General features: G+C 43.7%; 1 protein-coding gene across 2 annotated transcripts in view; it reads left to right on the top strand.

Moving 5' to 3' along the window:
* TMTC3 (transmembrane O-mannosyltransferase targeting cadherins 3) overlaps positions 1-24,888 on the top strand; it is a 34,725-nt gene that overhangs the window by 5,517 nt on the left and 4,320 nt on the right. For both annotated transcript variants that reach the window (XM_028746084.2, XM_028746083.2), the window contains 12 exons: positions 1,585-1,679; positions 2,661-2,876; positions 3,889-4,107; positions 6,570-6,669; positions 9,775-9,890; positions 12,100-12,272; positions 14,007-14,259; positions 15,760-15,908; positions 20,114-20,234; positions 21,306-21,417; positions 22,122-22,225; positions 23,217-23,386. In XM_028746084.2, the coding sequence (XP_028601917.2) occupies positions 2,688-2,876; positions 3,889-4,107; positions 6,570-6,669; positions 9,775-9,890; positions 12,100-12,272; positions 14,007-14,259; positions 15,760-15,908; positions 20,114-20,234; positions 21,306-21,417; positions 22,122-22,225; positions 23,217-23,386 (1,706 nt within the window). In that variant the 5' untranslated portion in view covers positions 1,585-1,679; positions 2,661-2,687. The remainder of the gene's footprint in view (positions 1-1,584; positions 1,680-2,660; positions 2,877-3,888; positions 4,108-6,569; positions 6,670-9,774; positions 9,891-12,099; positions 12,273-14,006; positions 14,260-15,759; positions 15,909-20,113; positions 20,235-21,305; positions 21,418-22,121; positions 22,226-23,216; positions 23,387-24,888) is intronic.

Genomic DNA, 24,888 nt, shown 5'->3' on the forward strand with positions numbered 1-24,888 from the left:
GCATCACACCAAATGTGTGTGTGTGTGTGTGAGAGAGAGAGAGAGAGAGAGAACCTACTAAGCGTGTTTTAATTCTCTGCTGTAGAATGTTAGGGATGTGTGTTTTCTGGAAAATGTTGGCATAGAAAACATTCCTAAGTAAATTGAAGCAATTTACATGGAAAAATTTATAATGCCCTAGAGAGTAATCTAGTATAACATGTTTATTTTACTTATACCGAGTCAATTAAGCTAAAAATGGTTGCCGAATACTGTATTTGCAATTGGAATGATTAGCAATGAACTCAAAAAAAATGGACAGATTTCCATGGAAAAGCAAAGCGCTAGAAAATTCCCACCCCACATCACAATTTTTTATTCCATAACATAAATGTGTACTGTACTGGAAATGAATACTTCACCTGACGTTCTGAAGGACACAAATATGCAAGATTCAAGTAGGCAGCCATGTTGGTCTGACGTAGTCAAAAGAAATAAAAAAAATAAAAAATTGTCCAGTAGCACCTTAGAGACCAACTAAGTTAGTTGGTCTCTAAGGTGCTACTGGACAATTTTTAAAATATTATTACAAATAGGCAAGCAGAACATTGCACAAATGGAGAGACTCTCATATTCATACTGGTGCTTTAGATTGCTCTGTGCACATATATGCATCTGGCTGTGATCAGTGAGGTGAATGGCAAAGAGCTCTTGCACAGAGATCTTTATGAATGCTGTGTATTTTTGACTCTGCGCCCCCCCCCCCAAAAAAAAAAGATGCACAAAGAAAATGTGAATTTTGTGCAAAATTAAAGCAGTATAGGTATATTGTTCACTTTTGTAAAACTTGACCTGTTTCTCCTAGTCAGACATAAATTGAATTTTCTCTAGGTGAAGCATGGGCTAAACCTCTGAGTTTATGATCCCTCTTCTGAGCATTCTTCACACACTTTCAAGACTGACTTTAAAGCTTTTGTGAGCAGAAGAGGAAGGCAAGCAATGTTTAGCAACATCTGCTGTCCCTTGCAGCCCCTTGGGGACTCCCCCAATCCTCTGGAGCAGATTTATGGGATGTAGGGAGGGGGAATTGCTAAAAACTTCCTCCCCACTCCACCTAAATGTTTAACTGTACATGTGGGACGTGTACATTGTAACATGCTACAATAATATACCAGTTCTGATATATTAGAGACCAAGTTTGTTAAACAGGTATCTTCAAATGTTACTAGTTACTGTTTATTAATGTATAAACTGCTTATATGCCAAGTTGAATTCTAAGCTATTTACATCTATAAAATCAATTATAAAATAGATATAAACTAATGGGGTTCCCTTTGCCAGTTGGAAAGCTCTATTTAGGCATTGAAACAGAAGATGGTTTTGGAAGTAATTTAAAGAGTGGTTTCCTAAATTATTTCCTGTATATATGATTATTTGTATACGATCCTGTTTGTTAGACCTTGCAGTATTTTAAAATATATATTTTGTCAGCTTTCAACTATCTGGGTGTGAGGGCTTTGTAACTGTATGGGGAAATCACAGTTCTTTTAGCAAAATGTTAACTATCTTGCTAATAATAATAATTATTATTCCCTGTTTTTCTAGTAAAGATCCATAAAAATCCAGTGCTGGTCACAGTGACTTCAAAACAGATTTTTAAAGAAGAGAATGCTTAAATGAAGAGATACTGTGCTTGAAACGTAAGTCAAAGATTTTATTAAAGATGTTCAGCAGACGCTGGTCCTCAGGTTCATACTGCTTTAAATTATTACATGCAAACCCCAGATAAAATCTAGGTAGTTGTTTCCTTCTAATATAAAGAGCATAACTGATTATTATTTTTTAGCAGCAGGCATTCTTTGTGTTATTTTGGGGCATGTCTCTTTGTTCCTGAGATCAGAATGTGAACCCCAGGTTGTTAATAGAAGCCAGTATCTGCAACTAATTCCCGTATTGTTTATTTATAATGTGGTTGATCTCACTGATGGAGGTGGGAAATGACCTGAAACCCTGACAAGCAACAACTAGTGAAAGAATATTTTGAATTTTCCATAAATTTGCTTCTGGAGACCAGCACCTTACAGTGGTTAAGAGACAGAGCTATGAAACTATAGCACTGTGAGCTAGGAGTAATTATTTACTGCTGGGATACTTCAGTTGGTGGAGCATGAGACTCCTAATCCCAGGGTTGTGGGTTCATGCCCCATGTTGGGCAAAATATCCCTGCATTGCAGGGGATTGGGCTAGATGACCCTCAGGGTCCTTCCAACTCTACAATTCTCTCCTTCTATGATTCTTATAAACTCAATCTAGCAGCTCAATCTTAAGTTTGTATTCTCATAAGGAATCATCATTTGTGTTCAGTAGGGCTGACTCCCAGGTATGGGATTGCAGACTAAAATCTTATCCCCTTGCCACCTAAAACAGGGATGAACGCTACTACCCTGACTCCTCTTGTTGTCTCAGGATTCAGGTTTGTAGGTTTCTCCTTTGCACCATTCATATGACCGCACTGGTAAAATACCAGTAGGTGAGAACACTGAAATATATGGCTTGGATTTAAACACTCTGAAGGGCACCAGGTTGGCAAAGGCTGTGCTAGTTAAATTAGCCATTTTGATTTGCAAATGCCGATTTTTATGGGGAAAAAAGATTAAGACATGTTTGAATCTGTTCCACAGCTATAATTTGTGAGAGCTCCGGAGAAGATGGCTTATGTTAACCTAAAGGAAATTGCACTAATAGTTGGAGTGGTGGCAGCTTGCTATTGGAACAGCCTGTTTTGTGGCTTTGTTTTTGACGACGTTTCAGCCATTTTGGACAACAAAGATTTGCATCCTTCCACTCCGTTAAAAAATCTCTTCCTGAATGACTTCTGGGGGACTCCTATGTCTGAGGTAACTGATTATCATCCTGTAGAAATATTGACAGCATTTTTAAAGTGTCTTGCTGAGCTGAAACATTGGCCACATTAGGACAATCATATATTGGCAAAGATATAACAAGGCACAGACAGAGAAGGGAAAGAGTGGCTGGAACCCCGAACAGAAGCCCTCCTATCTTCAGCAGTTTGTTGCAGGGCTCTGCTTGTATGATCTAGACACCAAGCCCCATCTGCAAAACTGCACGGTTTGCAGTAAACAAATAATCAAAGGACATAAACTTGCAGGGGAGTTGGATTGTGTTCTTTTTTTATGCTACTGGGCTGAACAGGCAGACTTGGGGTGAATGCATCCATAGCTCAGAAGGACATCAAGGAACCTCCCAAGCTTCCCTCGAGTCTTCTCCGCAAGCCAGCAGACTTGAGAGAGCAGTAGGAAGGTCTCACATTGTGTTGAGCTTTATTAATGTAGAGTATGAGGCTTTCTTATGAATTCTGTACAATGCCCAGCAGTCTCAGGGGCAGGGATTTGTGTGTATGTCAAACAGAATCCGTTCTGGAAGTCCGTTCGTCTTCTGAAACGTTCAAAAACCAAAGCGCGGCTTCTGATTGGCTGCAGGAAGCTTCTGCAGCCAATTGGAAGCATCAGAAGCCCCATTGGACGTTCGGCTTGCCAAAAGAACGTTCAAAAACCAGAACACTCACTTCTGGGTTGGTGGTGTTTGGGAACCAGAATGGTCATCTCCCAAAGGGTTCAGGAGCTGAGGTACGACTGTATTGCTTAAGGTAGGGTTTTTTGCCGCTAGTGACCATATTTGTGAAGCCTGCATCTGAGCAATACCTTTCTGAATGTTGGGAGGTTTTCTTTTATGGTGTCTGCCTTCTTGGGAAGACTCAACTATTTGCAATGCGTCTTGCTTTTAGGCTTCTGATTTTATGCCCTAGTTGAGCTATTTTACCACAAAGATGGATATATCCCCCCCCCCCAGTTCGATCTACATGTGGGTCTGTGTGTTTTTGTTTTTTAGGAGCGAAGTCACAAGTCATACAGGCCGCTCACTGTGCTCACGTTCCGTTTGAACTACCTGTTCAGCGAGTTAAATGCTGTCTCTTACCACTTCCTGAACGTCATCTTCCATGCAGCTGTTTGTATTGTCTTCCTCAAGGTCTGTAAGCTTTTCCTGGACAGCAGGAGCAGTTTGGTTGCTTCCTTACTGTTCGCAGTGCACCCAATACACACTGAAGCGGTAAGTAAGCCTGAAAAGGCTCCGTTGAGTTCTTGTTAAAGAATAGTTCTCTTAATGACAAATGACAAACTGTCAGCAATGACAGTCTTGTATCTATCTTGGGAAGGAGAATAGGAACATAGAAAGCGGCCTTGTATTGAGTTGGACCTAAATCAGACCATGGTGTGTTGAATTTGTCAACTTTCAAATTCCAACAATCTCAAGAAGTTGGTTTGGCACGGTAAAAAAAAAAATCCAAGAGTACAACTGGAGCATTTTTTTTGTCATCTTCTCTGTGGTAGGTTTCAATGACAGGCATTGAAGTAAGCTGTCACTTGTCTTTAAAATGAGCTTACCTTGTTGGCTGTGGGAATTGTATCAGGGTTAACTACAAAGAGAATTCTGCTAGCTACATAGTTCATTTGCATGAACAAATCCTTTGGATGATGGCCTAGATTAATATGTTAATTTCCTCTCTCTGTTTCTTTCCACCCCTGTTAGGGCATGGGCTGAAGCTCAGTGGTATAGCTCTTCCTTTGCATTCAGAACGTCCCAGGTTCAACCCCTGATTTCTCTAGACTGGCGGAGGTCCCCTCTCTGTAATCCTGGAGAGTTGTGGCCAATGTTGACTATACAGTGGTACCTCTGGTTGTGTATCCTTTGGGTTACGCATGCAGCAAACCCAGAAGTATTTTTCTGGGTTTCGCTGCATGCACAGAAGTGCTCTACCGTGCACATGGACAGAACAGGCACCTCCAGTTGCGAATTCCTCAGGATCCGACCGGAGCTCTGGAATGGATTCCATGCACAACCGGAGGCACCACTGTACTGAGCTATAGGGTCTAACTTCATATAAGGCAGTTTCCTTTCTTCTTGTTGCAATGTTCAGTTTGGGCAGTTTCATAAGCCTGACTGCTCCTTGAGCCCCTTTTCAAAAGATACACTTTGTCTGTGAGTGCCATCAATATCTTAGCTTTTGCATCATGCCCTCCAGATCTGGGGAACTCCAGCTCCCATCATCCCCAACCAGCAAGTCCAGTGCTCAGGGATGCTGGGTGTTGAATTCTAGTCAGCTTTTCATTGTCTGGTTTAGTGCTTCAAAGGCAGCAAGCGGCACTTTGAACTAGACCAGGAAACAAACCAATGCAAAGGGTATTACGTGCTCCCATCACTTGGTTCCTGCAGGCAGCTGCCTTCTGCACCAATTGAAGCTTCTGAATTTAGCCAGATAAATCAGTGTAGAGCAGTGCTTCTCAAGCTATCTGATCTGGGGGACTGGCAATCCCCTCCCTGCCCGCCATATGCCAGGGGCCTGTACCATACAGTGGTACCTCGGGTTAAGAACTTAATTCGTTCTGGAGGTCCATTCTTAACCTGAAAATGTTCTTAACTGGAAGCACCACTTTAGCTAATGGGGCCTCCCGCTGCCGCTAGAGCACAATTTCTGTTCTCATCCTGAAGCAAAGTTCTTAACCTGAGGTACTATTTCTGGGTTAGCGGAGTCTGTAACCTGAAGCGTATGTAAGTCGAGGTACAACTGTATTTGGTCCATGAAGCACCCTGCCCAAGCTGGGCTGTGATGTTGTTGTTGTTATTTATTGAATTTAAATACTGCCCTATACCTGGGAGTCTCAGGGCAGTTCACAGATGCGGTGATGGAGTCGCTGAGGACGAGCAGCCAGTGACTCACAGACCAGCACCAGCCTGTGTACCATCACTTTGAGTAGCACTGGAGTAGAAGTTTAACCGTGGATTTGAAATGCAAGTTCTAAACATGGCTGATCAGTTGTAGAAATAAACAACATTGAAGGTTTATAACAGTCAAACTCCAAGCACTCAACTCCTGGGAGATGGTTCTGCTAACTGAATATGTTCTATGTTCCTCTGTGGTGCTTTTATAAGCTACTAAAAGCCTCAAAAAATGAACAGTGCATTTATTAAGGCAAAGGCCAGTCTTCCCAATCTGGTGCCCACCAGATATTTTGGGCAATAACTTTATTCGGCACCAACCAGTATGACCAGTGTTCAGGAATGGTGGTGGTCTTGTAACCCTTGGAGGGCGCCCTGGGAAAGGCTGAGCCCTCTAGAAATTGCTGCATGCATGTCTTTTTGAGCAAGCACTTGTGCATGTTGCACATGATGAGACTATAAATGCATCCGCCAAAAATGTCATTGGTTAGGCATGCTTTCTCACCACGTTTTGTACATAAAAAACAGAGCAATCCTAATTAGGATTTGAGTACTTCCATTTATCAGCCACATGAGGGCACAATAATGCTGTACTTGACATCATCCGTCGCCAAAGTAGTGGAAGCTCATTCCACTTGTCTTTGCTTTCTTATTTAGTTTACTTTTGGTGCAGGTGCCCCTGAGGATTGCATTTATCCTGCAGTCTTTGTTCATCACTTGCATAGCTGGTTTATCTTCTGTCTTTACATCCTAATTTTGTTTACCTAATGATCACTCTCTCCTCTTCTGTTTAGGTAACTGGTGTAGTGGGCAGAGCAGAGCTTCTCTCCTCCATCTTTTTCCTAGCTGCTTTTTTGTCATATACCAGGTCCAGAGGTCCAGAAAACACGATTGGTAAATACCTGCTTTGGGTCATGTAGTTTTATTCACAGACACAATGACCTCTAAGGGTGTAGTCCGCAAAAGAAAGCTATCAAAACTGCCCTTTGTGTTGGTCTCTGGTGCTCCCTTTCCTTCTGTCAAAGGTGGAGTACTAATAGTGCAGTCCTAATAGTAGTAGTTCTTACTACCAGTGTTATACCAGTAGTAGTACACTACTGGTAAGAATTAGTGAGTGTGAGTAAGAGGCACTCTTCTTAAATCAATGCATTCTGATTGTTTTTACTCCTCATTCAAACCCTGTTTGGCCTCAAGCATCATTAGGAACATAGGAAGTTCCCATTGGTTATCCATTGGAACATAGGAGTCAGACCATTGGTCCAACCAGTTCAGCATTGCCTTTGCTGCCTGGAAGTGGCTTTTCAGGGTTTTAGATGGGAGTCTCTCTCAACTCTGCCTGGAGATGCTGCAGGTGGGAAAGGAGCTGCTAGGATGGATTCTTTTCATCTGAATGTGCTTGTTAAAATGCCAGTTTTTAGGTTCATTATTAAAGGAACATATAGCCCTACTTGCCACCTCTAAAAACTTCAGAAACACGCAGTGTATACAAGGATTGCTTTATAAGTCTGTGTCAGTAGGTGAGAATGATACATTATTGTTAGCTTTCAGTACAGTAGTACCTTGGTTCTCAAACGCCTTGGTACTCAAACAACTTGGAACCCAAACACTGCAAACCCAGAAGTAAGTGTTCCGGTTTGCAAACTTTTTTTGGAAGCTGAGCATGCTCCCTTTTGGCTGTTACGCTGAGGTCTGTCTGTTTTTGCTATTTGTTTTGCATTTTTGCTTTTGCGGCTCTTTTTGTTTTGTTTTTGTAACTGTGTGGAACCCAGTTCAGCTACTGATTGATTGATTGTGTGACTGCAGTACATTGTTTATTGCTTTCATTTTGTGGATCAATGGTCTTGTCAGAAAGTAAAATTCATGTTAAGTTGCTGATTTAGGGGTTGTTTTTAAAAGTCTGAAACAGATTAATCCATTTTGCATTACTTTCTATGCGAAAGTACACCTTGGTTTTGGAACGCTTTGGTTTTGGAACGGATTTCCGGAACGGATTAAGTTTGAGAACCAAGGTACCACTGTACTAGCAGTAGGAATGCGCTTTGCTCAACCCAGTATGATTGGCTTGCCCACCTCATTTAGTCTACAAAAGGATAAGGAAATTGATGATCGCTCCCAAGTCATAAAGTACAGTGGTGCCTCGCAAGACGAAATTAATTCGTTCCGCAAGTCTCTTCGTCTTGCGGTTTTTTCGTCTTGCGATGCACGGTTTCCCATAGGAATGCATTGAAAATCAATTAATGCGTTCCTAGGGAAACCGCCTTCAGACCAGGTCCGGGGACAGTCTGTCCCCCGACCTCTTCTGAAGGCTGGGGGGGGGGGGAACAAGGGCTTTTCTTCCCACTGCCAGCCTTCAGAAGGCTGTTCTGAAGGCTGGCGGTGGGAAGAAAAGCCCTTCTTCCCACCTCCCGCCCCGCAAGCTCCGGGGACAGGAGGGCTTTGCTGCCGACCGCCAGCATTTTAAAAGCCCCTGCTGTCCCGGGGCGATTTTAAAATGCTGGCGGGCGGGAGCGAAGTCTCCGCTGCCCCGAGGAGATTTTAAAATGCTGGGGGTCGGCAGTGAACGCTTCGCTCCCGCCCGCCAGCATTTTAAGATCGCCCGGGGCAGCGGAGAAGTCTCCGCTGTCCCGGGAAGGCAGGCGGGGGGAGCAAAGACTTTTGCCCCCGCCTGCCTTCAGAAGAGGTCCAGGACCTCGTTCCGATGCCCGGCGGCGGGGTGAGAGGTTCCCGCCCCCCCGCCCCGCTTCGGAGCAGCGTTCCGAAGCGGGGCGGCTGGGGCAGGTGTTCTCGCCCCCCCGCCCCGCTTCGGAGCAGCGTTCCGAAGCGGGGCGGCTGGGGCAGGTGTTCCCGCCCCCCCGCCCCGCTTCGGAGCAGCGTTCCGAAGCGGGGCGGCTGGGGCAGGTGTTCCCGCCCCCCCCCCCGCCCAGCTTCGGGGCAGCGTTCCGAAGCGGGGCGGCTGGGGCAGGTGTTCCCGCCCCCCCGCCCCGCTTCGGGGCAGCGTTCCGAAGCGGGGCGGCTGGGGCAGGTGTTCCCGCCCCCCCGCCCCGCTTCGGGGCAGCTTTCCGAAGCGGGGCGGCTGGGGCAGGTGTTCCCGCCCCCCCCCCCGCCCCGCTTCGGAGCAGCGTTCCGAAGCGGGGCGGCTGGGGCAGGTGTTCCCGCCCCCCCCGCCCCGCTTCGGAGCAGCGTTCCGAAGCGGGGCGGCTGGGGCAGGTGTTCCCGCCCCCCCCCCGCCCCGCTTTGGAGCAGCGTTCCGAAGCGGGGCGGCTGGGGCAGGTGTTCCCGCCCCCCCGCCCCGCTTCGGGGCAGCGTTCCGAAGCGGGGCGGCTGGGGCAGGTGTTCCCTCCCCCCCGCCCGGCTTCGGAGCACCGGGAGAAGCGATCTCCCCGCAGCCCCTTGCTTCAAAAGAGGTCCGGGGGCAGCGGGAAGTGCTTCCCGCTGTCCCCGGACCTCTTTTGAAGCAAGGGGCGGTGGGGAGAAGCGATCTCCCCGCAGCCCCTTGCTTCAAAAGAGGTCCGGGGGCAGCGGGGAAGAAGCGCTGCGCTTCCCGCTGCCCCCGGACCTCTTTTGAAGCAAGGGGCTGCGGGGAGATCGCTTTTCCCCGCAAACCCTTGCTTCAAAAGAGGTCCGGGGGCAGCGCGAAGCGCTTCCCGCTGTCCCCGGACCTCTTTTGAAGCAAGGGGCGGTGGGGAGAAGCGATCTCCCCGCAGCCCCTTGCTTCAAAAGAGGTCCGGGGGCAGCGGGAAGCGCTTCCCGCTGTCCCCGGACCTGGGGCTGCGGGGAGAAGATCGCTTCTCCCCGCCGCCCCTTGCTTCAAAAGAGAAGACCCGCTGTCCCCTGGGCAAGCTTCGTTTTGCGAAGCAAGCCCATAGGGAAGTTCGTCTTGCAAGGCGTTCGTCTTGCGGGGTACCACTGTATTGCTAATGCTCTTAGCATTTACAAATGACACCTTTTTCTTTCCCTAGATTATTTGCCGGCTAACCATTTGTCTCTTTTGCATTGCAGTGTGGACTCCTATTGCAGTGACTGTGTTTCTGGTGGCTGTGGCAACATTATGTAAGGAACAAGGAATAACAGTGGTGGGAATCTGTTGTGTCTATGAAGTATTTATAGCTCAAGGGGTAAGGAACTTGTGCAATCTCATTCTAAGCCTGTGGTTAACCCAAGAATTGTGCACATTTCTAATTTTGTGATAATACGCCGTGCTCATGTGACCACTTATTTTATTTTGTCATGCTTGGGTGGGTGGCTTGCACCCCTCAAAAGGTTTGTGGCAGCATAGAACTAAAAATCACCTCAAGATAATCTAGTCAATCTTGCTGTGCCAGAACAGACAGACTGAAAACATTCCAAGCTGGTTGACTCACAAGGTACAGTGCCACTGTTGGAGAAATTTAAAAGGGGTTCCTAGGCTGCAGGTTACCCTCCCAGAAACCAAAAATAAAAATGATGCAGGCTTCAAGTGAAAAAACAGGCCTTTATTGAAATACCAGTGTGCATAGGGACAGCCTCAAAAATGAGGAGGCCGTAAAAGAACCACATCCAAAGAAATGGGCTTTTATACATTTCCAGTTTACACACATGATTTCTATTCACAAATCAAACCAAGCAAGCTTAATAAATGCAACCCATCATCCTGAACCAATAAAAATATTTTGGCTCCTCAGATCAGTCCTCATCATAATATCATGTAATTACATATAACCGTTTTTCAGTGTCTTTCTTTATTAAGACTTTGATTAATTTTCCTATTCATTAAACGTCTCTCAGGATCCTCTTTCACCTGTCTTCAAAGCAATTCAAGATTAATCACCATCTAGAGATGTTTTGAGAGCATCCCTCCCATTTAGCCAGTTGAACAGAACTTCCTTAGCATCATTCCACCCTATTATAAAATCCTGGCTTTTCTTCTGGCTCTTCTGAGAAGGGCGGGGCAACTGGGGAGGAGAGCGCAGACTCTTTCCTATTTCTAGAGATCCACTTCTGAGCCAATAGGGGAATAAGTAATCAAATAATCACCCTTCGTAAATGTATGCTGCTTACAGTATAAAAGCTGGGGGGGGGGGGAGCATGCAAGCACCCAACAAAATATCAATAGAAATGTTTTCAATTTAAAACAGGCCGACTTTTTAATTTGGTGATCTTTAAGACTTTTTAATCAAGGTTTAGAAGTTATAATTGCGGTGGTTGAGAATGAGACAAATAAATTTCCTCTACCCCCCCCCCCCCCCAGTCCTTAAAATTAACTTAGAAAACATGCTATCCTCGCGTTTCTTGAATCTACCTGTTCTCTTCTTTACTGAAAAGGTTCTCTGAAGTTGTTCATAATGTGTGTATATGCAATATCTGCATTCTTAGATATTTTGCAAGTTTTGCTAATAAATATTGTGGGGCAGGGGACTGTCACAAATTGGATTTTGGGTTGTGTGTTTTCCTTCCTACTCCTGGGCAGGAACATAGGTTGGCCATCTGTGATACATAGATATAGATAGATAGGCAGGTGGATGGATAGATGGGTCAGTGGGCAGGCATCTTTCTCCCTTAAAGCAAAATAGTTAGGCCTTTATTTTCAGAAAGATCTTTTGTCTGAGATCCAACAAATGGGGAGGGGGAATCCTTAATTATTTGGCGATAACTAGGCGGTGCAGTCCACACCTCCAGGGCCAGACTGCCCATGAGGCACACTGAAGCAGCTGCTTTGGGTGGCAAAATCTTGTGGGGCGGCACTCCCATGGGTGCCCTGCCACCATTGGGGTTGCATGGTGGCGGGTTCCCCGGAGATCTCACCAGAAGCTGCCACAGCTGTACAACCTCAGTAAGTGAGGCGGGGGCTGCGAAATGGGATGGCTCATCCCTGTGTGCTGCACTGGCATGTCACGACTCTCCAGAGAAAGCAACTCAGCCTGGCAAACCTCCAAAGTACATGACAGCAGGGGCACTGCATGGCCCAGCAGCCATGGAGTCGTTGCAGAGGCTGCTTTGACTGAATAGAGCCACCACAAAAGCTTCCAGCAGCTGGAATCCATAAAAAATACAGCAGCAGCAAACCATTAATGGCATCCATAGAGGCACTTCACTCTTGCAAGGCTTGTGGACAGTACTTATGGCTGTGCTTACTTTATGCTGCCTCTTGTTGCCTTTATGTGACTTTATTGCTTGCACTTTTATTGTACGCTGTTTGGGGAACTTCAAAACTGAAAAGTGGTCTATCAATTTAACTAACCATAACTGTATTCATTGCTGGTGTTGGTTCATGGCAGTGAATGGCACTGAAAGGTTTACTTTGCTTGAAAACTAAGCTTTTTCTCTCCCCCTCCCCTTTTTTTCCAGTATACCTTGCCTATTCTTTGGGATACAGTGCTACAGATTCTCCGAGGCAAAGGCAGCATTCCTTACTGTATGCTCCAAATGCTGTTGAAGCTGATAGTTCTGATGTTCAGTACTCTGCTTCTTGTTGTGATCAGAGTCCAGGTCATTCAGTCGCAGTTGCCAGTGTTTACAAGGTAAAGAAAAAGCACCCAGTATATCATTAAGGGATGGGGTGGCGCTGTGGGTTAAACCACAGAGCCTAGGACTTGCCGATAGGAAGGTTGGCGGTTTGAATCCCCGTGACGGGGTGAGCTCCTGTTGCTCGGTCACTGCTCCTGCCAACCTAGCAGTTCGAAAGCACATCAAAGTGCAAGTAGATAAATAGGTACCACTATGGCGGGAAGGTAAACACTGTTTGCATGTGCTGCTCTGGTTCACCAGAAGCGGCTTAGTCATGCTGGCCACATGACCCGGAAGCTGCACGCTCACATGCACCCCTCAGCCAATAAAGCAAGATGAGTGCCGCAACCCCAGAGTTGGTCACGACTAGACCTAATGGTCAGGGGTCCCTTTACCTTTATATCATTATGAAATATTACAACTTGGTGATGAGTAAGTTTCCACCAGATGTCCGCTTGAATTTATTGCAGAGCTGATATTCTTTTATATCGTTAGATTTCTCTGAAAACTAAGATATGTCCCTAACTCATGTCCTTAAGAAGAAGATATGCAAAGCCTGCTGGATCAGTCCAGTGGCCCATCTTGTCTGTCATCTTGTTCTCACCAAATGCCTACTAAATCACAATTTAGTGTTTCACAATGAGCCTCGGCAAGTCTTGGGCTTGAACAACCCCCCTCCTCTGGCAGAGCCACAAGGAAGGATTTGAAAGGTTTTGTGTACATTTTAGATTAAACACAGCTTTCCACACTGGCTAATCTTTACTTGTTCTTGCTAACCATAGTTATGATATGAAGAGATCTTATTTTCACTGACTGTAGTAGAGATTAATAACCACAGTTTCGGGTTCAGGCAGCATGCCTGTTAACTGTGGTTAATCTAAAATTGAAGTGGAAGCTTCCAGTCTCATTGCAAATACGCTAGGAGAGAGGGGAGGGAAGAAGTTTCTTGTGGCTCATCTTTCTAACTCCAAGCCATGGCCAGTTCTGTCATTGCAGATGGAATAAAACAATTTTTTTAATTAAAGGGAATGCTAGCCATTCTTTTGCAAGTGACCTCATGGTAATACTTCAACCTTGTTCTTGATGACTGGCTGCATGGCTGATGTGTGTTTCTGACAGAAGCACAGTTCTACACCAGTAGCTCATGCTATTGAGACAGAATGTATGAGGCAGGTTGATTCTATTTTATAGTAGTTCAGGTGGATAAGAATGCAGCCGGACAACGACTAGGCTATCTCTTTTCTTCAGTGGTTTTTGTTCTAAGGTGAGGCTCCTGAAGGAGTTGCTGGGGGAACAGACAGGCCTCAACTTGACCTCTACTTGTGACTCATTATTAGGTCATTGCAAAGACTTGAAGGCAAAGGGACTTACACACAGGCTGTTAGAAATCAGAAGGCACATGTAGCCTCCCCCTTGCAGGCCAGATGTACTCTTGCATGATTCACTTGTGGACTTCAGTACACTCTGAGGTTCTCCTTAATCCATTCTGGTCGCTGAGCAGCAGTGAGAAAGAGTATACACTGTCAGATTCACTTTACTGTTATGGCCCATGGCTTACATTTGTTAATCTTGGCAAAGCTTGAACAATTATGGAGTTGGATATTTCAAGATTTTTCTCCTCACTCCAACTTTTCTTACAGCAAATTACTATGATTTAAGTTCAGAATCTGCTGTTCTTTGCAGTCTCTTGGGATCTCCTGTTACTCAGAATGGTTTAAAACAGAACCTTTGTTGTTGCTTTGAACTAGGTTTGATAACCCAGCTGCTGTCAGTCCATCTCCTGCAAGGCAGCTGACTTTCAACTACCTCCTTCCTGTGAATGCCTGGCTGCTTCTTAATCCCTCGGAATTGTGTTGCGATTGGACGATGGGCACCATACCGTTGGTAGAATCTCTTCTAGACATCAGAAATGTTGCCACCATCGCCTTCTTCTGCTTTTTGGGAACATTGCTCGTCTTCAGCCTCCGCTATGCTGGAGATTCTTCCAAGACTGTGTTGATGGTAAGTGATGTCTCGCTGTGATTTAGAATTGAAATGGAAGAATGGTCCATGACCAGAATGCACAGGAGAAAATCATCTTGGCTATTCTTTCAGACAACCCTTCCCCTGCTCCAGTCTCCTGGTGCCTGTCTCCATCCGGCCACTGTACCTGAAAGTATTCATATTCAGATTATAATGGAAACTTTTTTGCAGGTTTCTTCATGAATCTGATTCTGAGAAGCTCTTTAAGTCTAACACTAGACGCATCAAAGGGCCCTGAGTGCCAGAAAATGAAGATGCATTAGTGTTGATAGAATGATTCCTTAAAGTGCTGCTTAAACTGGTTAACAGGGAAATCCATTTCCTTCATTTTAGAGCCTTTGGGTATGAGCTGTGTTCATACACCTTTTAGGGGCCATGCACCAGGGACTTGCACTGCCAGATTCCATTGCTTCATATTAATTGATCCTTGCTACATATGTGCTCATTCAGCTCCACTTTGCTTCCTTTGTTAGACCATTTTGCGTTCATTCACTGACATGTGGGTCCTTTTGGACCTGGAAAAGGGTAGAATGTACTGTCGAACGCGAGGGCCAGGAACAGAACCCCTAAATTAACTCTCTTTTATGTATTCCTTACCACCACCTAGTAGGTCCTAACATGGCTTTCTATTATTTAGCATGACAGCATATCAAGCCAAGTTAGATCAGTGCTCCTAAGAATGTTATTGGTAACCATCAAAATGGTACATTGTATAGCTATAGTTTAAGGTTGCATGGTATGTAGTGTTTGTCAATAGTTTGCCATTCATTTGCCCCATTTTTCAGTGTATCTCTAACTTTGCACTGTCTGCTTTGCAGTGTGCTTTCGTGACTGCCGATTTCCCCCTCTACTCTTATCGCCCCTTGTAATGTATCCCTCCCCTCCCCCTCGGTAATGTGTTCACGCAATGTGGGCCGTGTTGGCAGCAAAGTTTTTTTTGTCAGGTTACGACGACATCATGCCAGTAGCACTAGGAACAGTGTGAACATTAGGACAGGATGATTTCTCTCTCTCTCTCTCCCCCACACGCTCATTCTAGGGATGAATCAAAATTTGTGAACAGCAAGGATGCTGGCAGCTGCTCTATTACTTGTTAACAGCCATCCCTGCTACAGAAATGGTGTGAGAATTCAAACAAAATTCAATATAGGAGCAGTCCCCCGGGCGATTCAGGACTCTTGAGTAGGCATGTCTTGCAATCTGGATCAGCTGAAGCCATAAAAAGATTTTTCTTCCGTTCATTTTACAGCTCACTTGTTCTACAGATTTGATCAAGTGTGCTGTTGGTCATGGTTTCGGTAGAACTGAAGGCATGCAGTTTGCATTTCAGAACTATTGTTGTTTTATTATGAATGTCAGAGTGCCAAAGAAGAAAGGTGGTGGTAAAGAAATGTAGTGAATAATACATTATATGAATATATGCACAATTTGCAATTCTAGCTAGTGTTTGTGTGTCTTTTTTTCTTTTGCTTTTTTTAGGCACTTTGTTTAATAGTGTTGCCATTCATCCCAGCCTCCAACCTTTTTTTTCCTGTTGGCTTCGTAGTAGCAGAGCGAGTGTTGTATGTTCCCAGCATGGGATTCTGCATGCTAGTGGCCCATGGGTGGAAAAAGCTCTCAAGCAACAGGTAGGTTACAAGTTACTGCTTGCGGGTGAGACTGGGGTTCACGGGGCAATTTAATGTTGTGGCGTTGCATGCATGGCAGCTGTCTCTGTGGCTCAAGCTCTTAACTCGCTTTACCATCTTTTTCCATTAACATGATTAGCAAAGTCATGGGTTAATGCGCCCGTATGTGTCATTCCATTTGGCCAGGAGGCCATTTTTGTGGATATCCCGTGACAAATGTGACAACTGCTACTCTGTCCTTCAATATGAGGATAAAGCTCCAACAATAATTATTATTAATATTTAATAATTTATAACCCGCTCTTTCTAAAAATGCAGCTTGAATAAAATCAACACAGTACAAAGTAATACCATTTTTTAAAGTCTGATGGAAATCTCTCTCAGTTGTATGCAGTGTGCATAGCAGGAAATGGCCTTGTTTAAAATGTAAAAATATTTTGAAAGTAGCTATTTAGTAATTTGCAATGGACACCTATGTTTGCCTACCCACCATTGCATTCAATGAGGCTTACTCCCTAGAAAGTGTGCACAAGATTGCAAACTTAAAATACTCTATTAGGCAGCAATCTTGTACACACTTACCTGGACGCATGTCCACGTGAACTCAGTGGCGCTGAGGATTGCCCTGTTAAATCAGTCTTATAAAGAAGCCTACAGAATTTTCCACCAAATATGATAAAGGGGTCTTTTTTATATTTGATTGAGTACTTCTTATAACTGAAACATCATGTGGCTATTATAAAATGGTTGTGTTTTCAATTTGAGAACAGAGCTCCTGCTTTTCCATAAGTTGGAACAAGGAAGGAAAAGCAGATTGGGGAGTCGTCTCCATTGTAGTTTAACTGTACAGCTTCGTGAGGCATGTTTTAAAATCCATACTTGTCTAAAAGAGTAATTTCCTAAAATACATCTCACTAGCTGACATTATAGTTTAGGGATCACTAACCCAATGCCCACAGGCACCAGGTTGGTGGCCCTTGTGTATTAATGGCTGGCACTTCCTTTGTGCATAGAGGAATTTTTCTAAATGGGGAAGGAGGAGAGGCTTGAATATTGTGGGTGGGATGAGATTGAGAGAGGTTCCCTGTGGTAGAGAGGGAAAGAGAGAAGTGTGTGTGTGTGGTCTTTGTGGGAAGGAGGTGTGGCGTGTGAGAGAGGAAAAAGCGTAAATGGCAAGTGAGAAATGGTGTCTATGAGTGTGGTCTGTGAGAGACAGGGAGACATGTACAGGCAAGAGCAAGTGAGTGTGGTATGGTCACCTCGTATCAATCTCTATTATGATTGATGAACCCCAAACCTGTGCATCTTTTGTATATTTTTCCTGGTATTGGGGTATGCTTCTTCCTGATAGACGGCAATAGCATTGTTGTGGGGAGGGGGACCATATTGTATGACACCCCCCCCCCCACGCACACACAGTCAGGACCAGCTGGACATAGGTGACTTCCTATGGAAGCTTGAGGTTGTCGCAGAGGCAGTGAGGATCAGCAAGGACTGTATTTACCCTAATTTGTGTTGGGCAACTGTTGCATTATAGATTATGGTAGTCCCATCCATGGTAGGGAAATAGGGTCCACCAGTTTGCGCATTGCCACCAGTGTCCTTTCTGTATGCTGAAGAGCACAAGGGCACTTTCCCTGCAAACAGGACCCTTCTTGCTTTGAATCTTATTCCAAGGATTCTAGTAGGCAAGGAACCCTTCTTGAATCCTTGCAATATCCCTCTCCTCTCAATATCCCTGTCCTGAACTGAGCCACATGGTCACCCTGCTTGCCTATTTTCCTATATAGAAGGGGCCTTAGCCTTCATACGCAACAATAATGTGTGTGCATACACAATACCTCCATTGACACAAATGGGAAAGCATGAGCAGGAGATCTATATCTGCACCTCAGATGCACACACAGAGAGAGATCTCTAGATCAGGCTTTGTGTTCTCAAACCGAGAGTCAGATATGTTTTCAACATCTCTTTGAAAGAGCCATAATTGCTTTCCAACATTGTACTTGGTGTGAAGGTATTTGTTACAGCTTACTAATTACACTTCTAGCCACGCTAATCCTAATAATTAGTCTCAGATCTTTTTATATCAAAGAAACAAATGATTAATTTTGTTTCTCTCTTACATTGCTCTCTCTTTTTAAGAATGAGAACAAAGAAAATGTAAATTAGGTGTATCTAAGGAGAATCTGTTCCAGCTTGACTTTACTGGAGGGGGAGATACTATCAGTTGCTGATTCCCCCCCCCCCAACAGATTTTTAATCATTATTATGAAATGAGTTGCAGTTTATTAGGTAATTAAAATTCCTTTTCAAAAGTACATTTTCATAATATCAGGGGCTATATATAGACACAGAGTAATATCTGTGAATACCAAACATGCTCTCTAGCCTTAATCATTTGAATTCGTCTTAAGAGCTTAGCAAGATGTAAAATAACACATCATTTTGGTAATTTATTTCATTTCTCCCCAAGACTGCGGAAGATACCATGAATCCATCAGCAGCCTTGACGTGTATATGAACAGAGGCATGTAAATTGCAATACTTGCTTCTGATGGGATCACAACCACAGTGAATCAATACATGGCAAGAATTCTGAATCTGTGGCACAGTAATGTGGTTTTCACCAAGCGTTGTTCTGATTCCAGCCCCGTGTGAATTGTACCAGCAGCCTGTTGCTTAACCGGTTATTGTCTCAGCACACAAACAATACGGTAGATGGTGGAATATGATAGTTGTGATCTCCCTTTGAAAGCCACTCTCTACATGTTGTGCTTTTCCAACTTCTTAGTGCATTATTCAGTGTTGCCTAAACATTGCTCAAGCTCTCTGTCCTTTGATATTAAAAGTAAGGTGATCATTATCTATCAACAAGGATCAGCCTGGAAGTTTCAGTACTTAGGGTGACATCCATGTGTAGTTGCCCTTGTCCGCCCCCATGCCCGCTCTCAAATCTGTTGCAGACTCTCTGGAGCAAATGTTAAGGTTGCAGTGGGTGGGGAGTGGGAACCACCTTAAAATTAAAAGAGGCCCCCATTAATGCCACATTTAAATTTTCAGTGGTATTTTATTACTCATTATTTAAATTATATGTCACCTGTTCTTTCTCCTGTTCTGATTCCCTCCATTCAGATGAAGGTTATATATGGTCTGTTTCCTTTTGCTTTGCCTTTTGCACCTTCACATTTAGTGCTGTTTCTCTAACTTCCTTTCGTGAAGTAACCTCATCCTCCCTTCTCTTCTCTTCTGCTGCTGCTGCCTAATTGTTGTCTGCCCTCTCTCCTGCTGCTCATGGTCCCTTCCACTGCTTACCCCTTATTAATGTCTTGTCTGTGAATTATTTAGATTGCCTCTTGGATGAGTACTATAAAACCACAGAATTTCTGGAATGACATGAACAGCAGAATTATTAGTATTGGTCCATGAAGCACAGTATTAGTGCTGGTATTTTTAAATCTGGAAAATAGTATCAATAAGAAACCAGGCAAGGAATAACTTTTACAAAAGCAGCAGAAATACCTTACTGGTATTAAATGTCCCAAACCATTAACATCTCTTTACAGAAATCTGGTCAAATGTTTCAGATTGCTGTTTATTTGTCGTGTAGGCGGACGTCTTCATTAATTTGGCCATTACAGCTAGATCCCAAATCTTTGAAAGCCGTTATCTGACAGTTGGAGGATTAAGAGTCCTGCCATTTATGGGGAGTTAAAGATTATAGCCACAGTTTATAGACGTCAAGCCAGTTCACAATTCTCTCAACACAGAGAGCCTTCCAAGCATCCTAACAAAATCCTCGGAGAATTGAATGAAAGGATATAACCAATTATAGCATTAAGAGCAGAAATGACTTCTGAAAAGTCTTAATCCCCAGTTTGAAGGGTGGATAAAAATCAGCTGCAGGTTCAGAGCATTTCAGGCACCTTAACATCCGTATTTTATTTTGCTTTGTTTCCAAGCTGTTTGAAACTATGTGGGCAACTCCATGCGGCAGGCTCTGTACTCTAGTGGGGAACTAAGTGTGAAAAGGTGGAGTAAATGCATGACTCTGATGGGGCTGGGTGGCCAAGAAAGTAAGATGGGTTCATATGGGGCAAGTCTGGTATTTGCTTGCACGGTTGGGGTGTCTATCATCCAGTGATAGAAATGGAATGAAATGTATTTTTTTAACTTGCTCCTCCTGCCTTTTTCTTCCCAAACAGTGTCCTAAGAAAGCTATCCTGGGTTTGCCTCTCTATGGTGCTGTTTATCCATGCCTTAAAAACCTTGCACAGGAACTGGGACTGGGAATCGGAATATACACTGTTCATGTCTGCCTTGAAGGTACAATATTGCGATTCCAACTTTCTCTTACTTCTCATCATAGAAAAGAACTTCAGATCCGTAAAAACCCTGTTGGGTGTGTTCTGTACAGTGGTGCCCAGGATGACCAAATTCTCTTGGTGTTTTTTTCTTCAAATGTGAAACTCTGAGCTTCATATCTAAAAGTGCACATCAAAAAATTGTATTATGGCTTCTTACAGATCGTTCATTTAAAACCCAGAAAGGGTTCCTCAATATAGCCCCTTAATATAGTGTTGAATTGAAATCTGAACTTCTAAAGGGGGTTGTGTTGGATATATCTGTTGTTTGACAGGTAAAGCTACTGGGGAAAATACAAGTTTCAGTTTAAATCTCAATAGAGTCTCTATAGGAAGAAAGTAGATAGTCAGATTTCCCAAGCGCACATGAAATACATTTAGGGGGAAAGGATACCTGGATATTACAGGGAAACATTGTTGTGCCTGCCCCTGTTTTAGATTTAACAGGCATTTTCTGCACAAGCCGCTAGGAAATATGTGTGTGCATTGCTGTAATCCACCATGAGTTAAAAAAATCATTTTTCTATTATGAGTTCTGTAGATTTTTTTCTCTGCATTGAGTAGCTCAGTTTCAAAAGTCCTTTGAAGTTACAGTGCACACATGGAACTCCCATGTATGAAAGACGGTCCTACACAGACAGGTACTTAATTGAGCACAACCCTACAGCATAGTGTGCACCAAACGACTTCCACAAGTGCAGTAGAACTAACCCCCCCTTCCTTCCTTCCTTCGCTTCCCTGCACACCACCTGCCATATCCCCCAAATCTACTCCAGAGTGTTGGAACTCCAGAGCAGATTAGGGGGACGATAATGTGGGGGGAGAGGGAGGGAAAGTACCCTTGTGCTTGGAAAAGTCATTCCATGAGGACAATTATTTGGTTGGATATGAGTGTTATCCAGTTCCCCTCCTCCCAGTCCAAGGGATTTGGCAGATAGGCTAATGCTTTCAAAATCAAAAAAAACTGCATTACTTAAATTTGTATGGCACATGCCTGTGTTGGATGCACTTAACTTTGTTTCTCTGTGGTCAGGTAAATAAGAACAATGCTAAACTCTGGAATAATGTGGGCCATGCTTTGGAAAATGAAAAGAATTTTGAAAGGGCATTGAGATTCTTCATACAAGCCACCCAAGTGCAACCTGGTGAGTTTGGAAAAAGTTTTCTGGAGGGACTGGCTAGGAAATAAAGATTGTAATCTATCTTTGCATAATTACAGACTGCTTAATACTGTGAAGTCATAGGGGGTCTGTATTATTTACGAGGGTGTATGGCTGGCTAGCTTATTTTGTATCCTCAGTTCAACAATAGCAATATTTCAAAAAGGTATTGAAAGGGGTTTGTAACTGTATTGTAAAACAATATTAGCCAGAGAAGACATTCACACCATGCCTTGTTTCTGCAAAGTTTGGTTCATTTTCCAGCTATTCTTGTCTTGTGCCTTCATAGCTGGTGAATGTCTAGAGTGGGGATGACCAAACAAACTATGGTTAAGGAAAGATGACAGCATTGCACATTCCACCAAGCCATAGTTTAAACGAATTAAGGTTTGTGAGCTAATAGGAAACCATGTCTTCAGATTTTGGTTCTTTGGTAGCAAACATATTTAAGCCACTGGGCTGGGTTTGGACAATCGAACAAGCCAAGGTTTTGTTTGTTTTTTAGCAAACGATGGCTTTATGTTGTATGAGAACCAGGCAATTGTATTCAACATACTTGGCATAGGTGTTGTATTCTGAATAAAACTTGTGCCTGTTTATTATATCTTCGGATGCCATTTAACATTATTCCCAAGGCAAATGTTTTTATGGGAAAAGAAATATGAATATTTGTTTCTTTACATGTGAAGATGACATTGGTGCCCACATGAATGTAGGAAGGACTTATAAAAACTTAAACAGAACCAAAGAAGCTGAAGAATCTTACTTGATTGCAAAATCATTGATGCCACAAGTAAGTAGGACAACAGTTCTTCAAATGTACTTTCAGTAGATCCGGAATATCATTTTAAAAGCAACAGAGTTTCTTCTTCCTTTTCATTAATTATTTGTGTGGATTACAGCATCCTGACTTAACCTTTCCATTATCTTGGAAGAACATATAAAATTGTGGTCAAAAGAAGCTGTGCATTTATTTGCACGATTCATCAAGATCCAGAATTTCAGTCGCTTTTGTACAGTGTGGAGCAGCAAATCTTTGAAAGCCTGCCCGAGTGGTAGCAGTGGAACTTAACTCTGCTCTGCTTCCTAAAATTTCTGCATTCCTTTTAAAAAATTACAATAATGCAGTCTAGATATTGCCTGCAGGTCATTCACTGCATGGCTCTGCAATGACATGTTTACTTTTGGTGCAAATGGAAGTAGCTCTTTCATTGAAAATAATATTTTGAGATATATCTTTGTTTAAGCAGTTTTTAAAAGATATATATAAATCTGCTGTTTTTACTACATAGCCCTGGTTTGCAAGTCACTTTAAACCATAGTTAAGATTAACCGTAGCTGAAAGGTGAATGGGCAAGCATACTGGTGCACAGGTTGAAAATCGTAGTCTCTGCTGCTGGAAGCTAAGTTATTATTTTCCTTAGTGTTAGACACAAAGCCAGATTTGTGGTTTCTCTCCCCAAAAAATGAGCTGTAACCAAGGTTTTGTTTTGGGCTTGCTGCTCGTGATTTGTCAAGGGAAACGAAGTATGTGCTTCGGTTCAGATGCTAAACCAAACCATGTAGCAGAAGGGAAGAGCTGTGCACCAGCATGTTGTGTCCTTCAACCCGTAAACTGTAGCTAAACCTAACTATGGTTTAAAGATATGTCTGGACACCGTTGCTGATCTTGTCAAAATAAATTGAAAAAATTGTCCAGTAGCACCTTAGAGACCAACTAAGGTCTTGTCATTCAGCTCATTTTAATGCCTTCAAGGCCTAAGAACAGTTTCTTCTGCTATCAGATTATTCCAGGTAAAAAATACGCTGCCCGAGTCGCTCCTAACCACCTGAATGTTTATATCAATCTTGCAAACCTGATTCGAGCGAATGAGTCTCGCCTTGAAGAAGCAGACCAGTTATATCGCCAAGCCATTAGCATGAGGCCAGACTTCAAACAGGCGTACATAAGCAGGTATTTATTTATGTTCTGAGATATTTCCAGGCATTCATTAATGTAAGTAAAATAGTGTGCTGTGAATAAGGGGGCAAGGTATATTGCTTTAAGACATCTCTCAGCTGGGCAAGAGGGTTATCTCTTTATAACCTTGGGCCTTGATGAGAAGAAAGTGCCTCATAACTTACTATAGTCTTTGCCAACCTGGTGCCCTCCAGCCATTTTGGACTACAGCTTCCATCATCCCCACCTAGCAATGGCTGCCCTGCTGCATAATAATGTTGTCCTTCACATAGTTTTTTTGCTCCCTCAGCTTCCCAGGAACCTGGTCCCCATTTCCATTGACCGTCTCCTGTAACAATCAGCTTTGGCAAGATGCATAGGTGTGAAAGGTTCAGGTTCAAAGTTACTGGAGCAGGAAAACATTTCACATTTCCCTATGTTTCAAAGGAAAGGAATTAGATTACCATCATCTACACTGGTCACTTAAAACAAAAAGTTTTGACCTTATGATTCAGCATCAACAAAGATGCATAGTTAGAATTCCCTACAGATGTATCTCCTTCTTTGCAGGAAATACCCTTGCACACAGCCAGAGCAGCACACCATTATCCGTCCATATTTAGCGTTAGATTCTGGACAGAGACATGTTTAAAGTTCTTGGTGTAGACTTGTCATAACACTACAACTTATTTTTTGAGATGATCTGGGAAAGAATACATGTCCAGTCTCAAGGGCTTTCCCCTGTACACTGGGTCTAACTCCAGCCCCATGACTGCTTGGATAACACAAAGGAACTATTTAGAATGAGCAAGGAATGTACTGCTGCAGCCAGCCAAGCTGGACGGGTCCTCCTTTTGCATCTGGTTGTAGCTCTTCATCCTGTGCACACTTCAGATAATAATAAAACAAAGGAGTTCATGAGCTTGGAATGCACTCTTGAAAAGGCCAGGCTGGGCATTCCTTCTCCTTCCAGAATGCTATTAAGAAATGAGAACAGAACCCTTTGGCACTTAAGAAGCTGACTAAATGCATCATGAGCAAAATAGGACAGAGGTGGGGAACCAGTGTCCCTCCAGATGTGGTTGAACTCCCCTCAGCCCTAGCCAGCATGGTCAGTGGTCAGACATAGTGGAGTCCAGAGAACATCTGCAGGGATTATCTGCCTCCAAAATTGACTCTTGAAGGGTGTAACTGCAAGAGTGGGCAAGCCCATAGATCAGCCATGTCCAACCTGGTACCCACCATGGTGGTTGTGGGACTGCAAAGCCCACCACTACCGATCACTGGCCATGCTGCCTGGGGTTGATGGAAGCTGAGGTTCAAAACATCTAGTGGGCACCTGGTTGGGAAAGCCAGCCAATGCTCATGTTGTTCATTTCTTTTAGGGATGTGTAAATCTATTTTACAAATTGATCTATGTTGATCTCAAGTAACAAAGGCCCCCTTTTCAACTTGAGATCTTGTTCTTCTAAAGAACCTGAAGATGTGGGGCCATCCAGTTAGTCTCTCACTCTGGA

This window comes from Podarcis muralis, chromosome 10 (assembly GCF_964188315.1).
Source record: "Podarcis muralis chromosome 10, rPodMur119.hap1.1, whole genome shotgun sequence".
Taxonomy (NCBI): Eukaryota; Metazoa; Chordata; class Lepidosauria; order Squamata; family Lacertidae; genus Podarcis; species Podarcis muralis.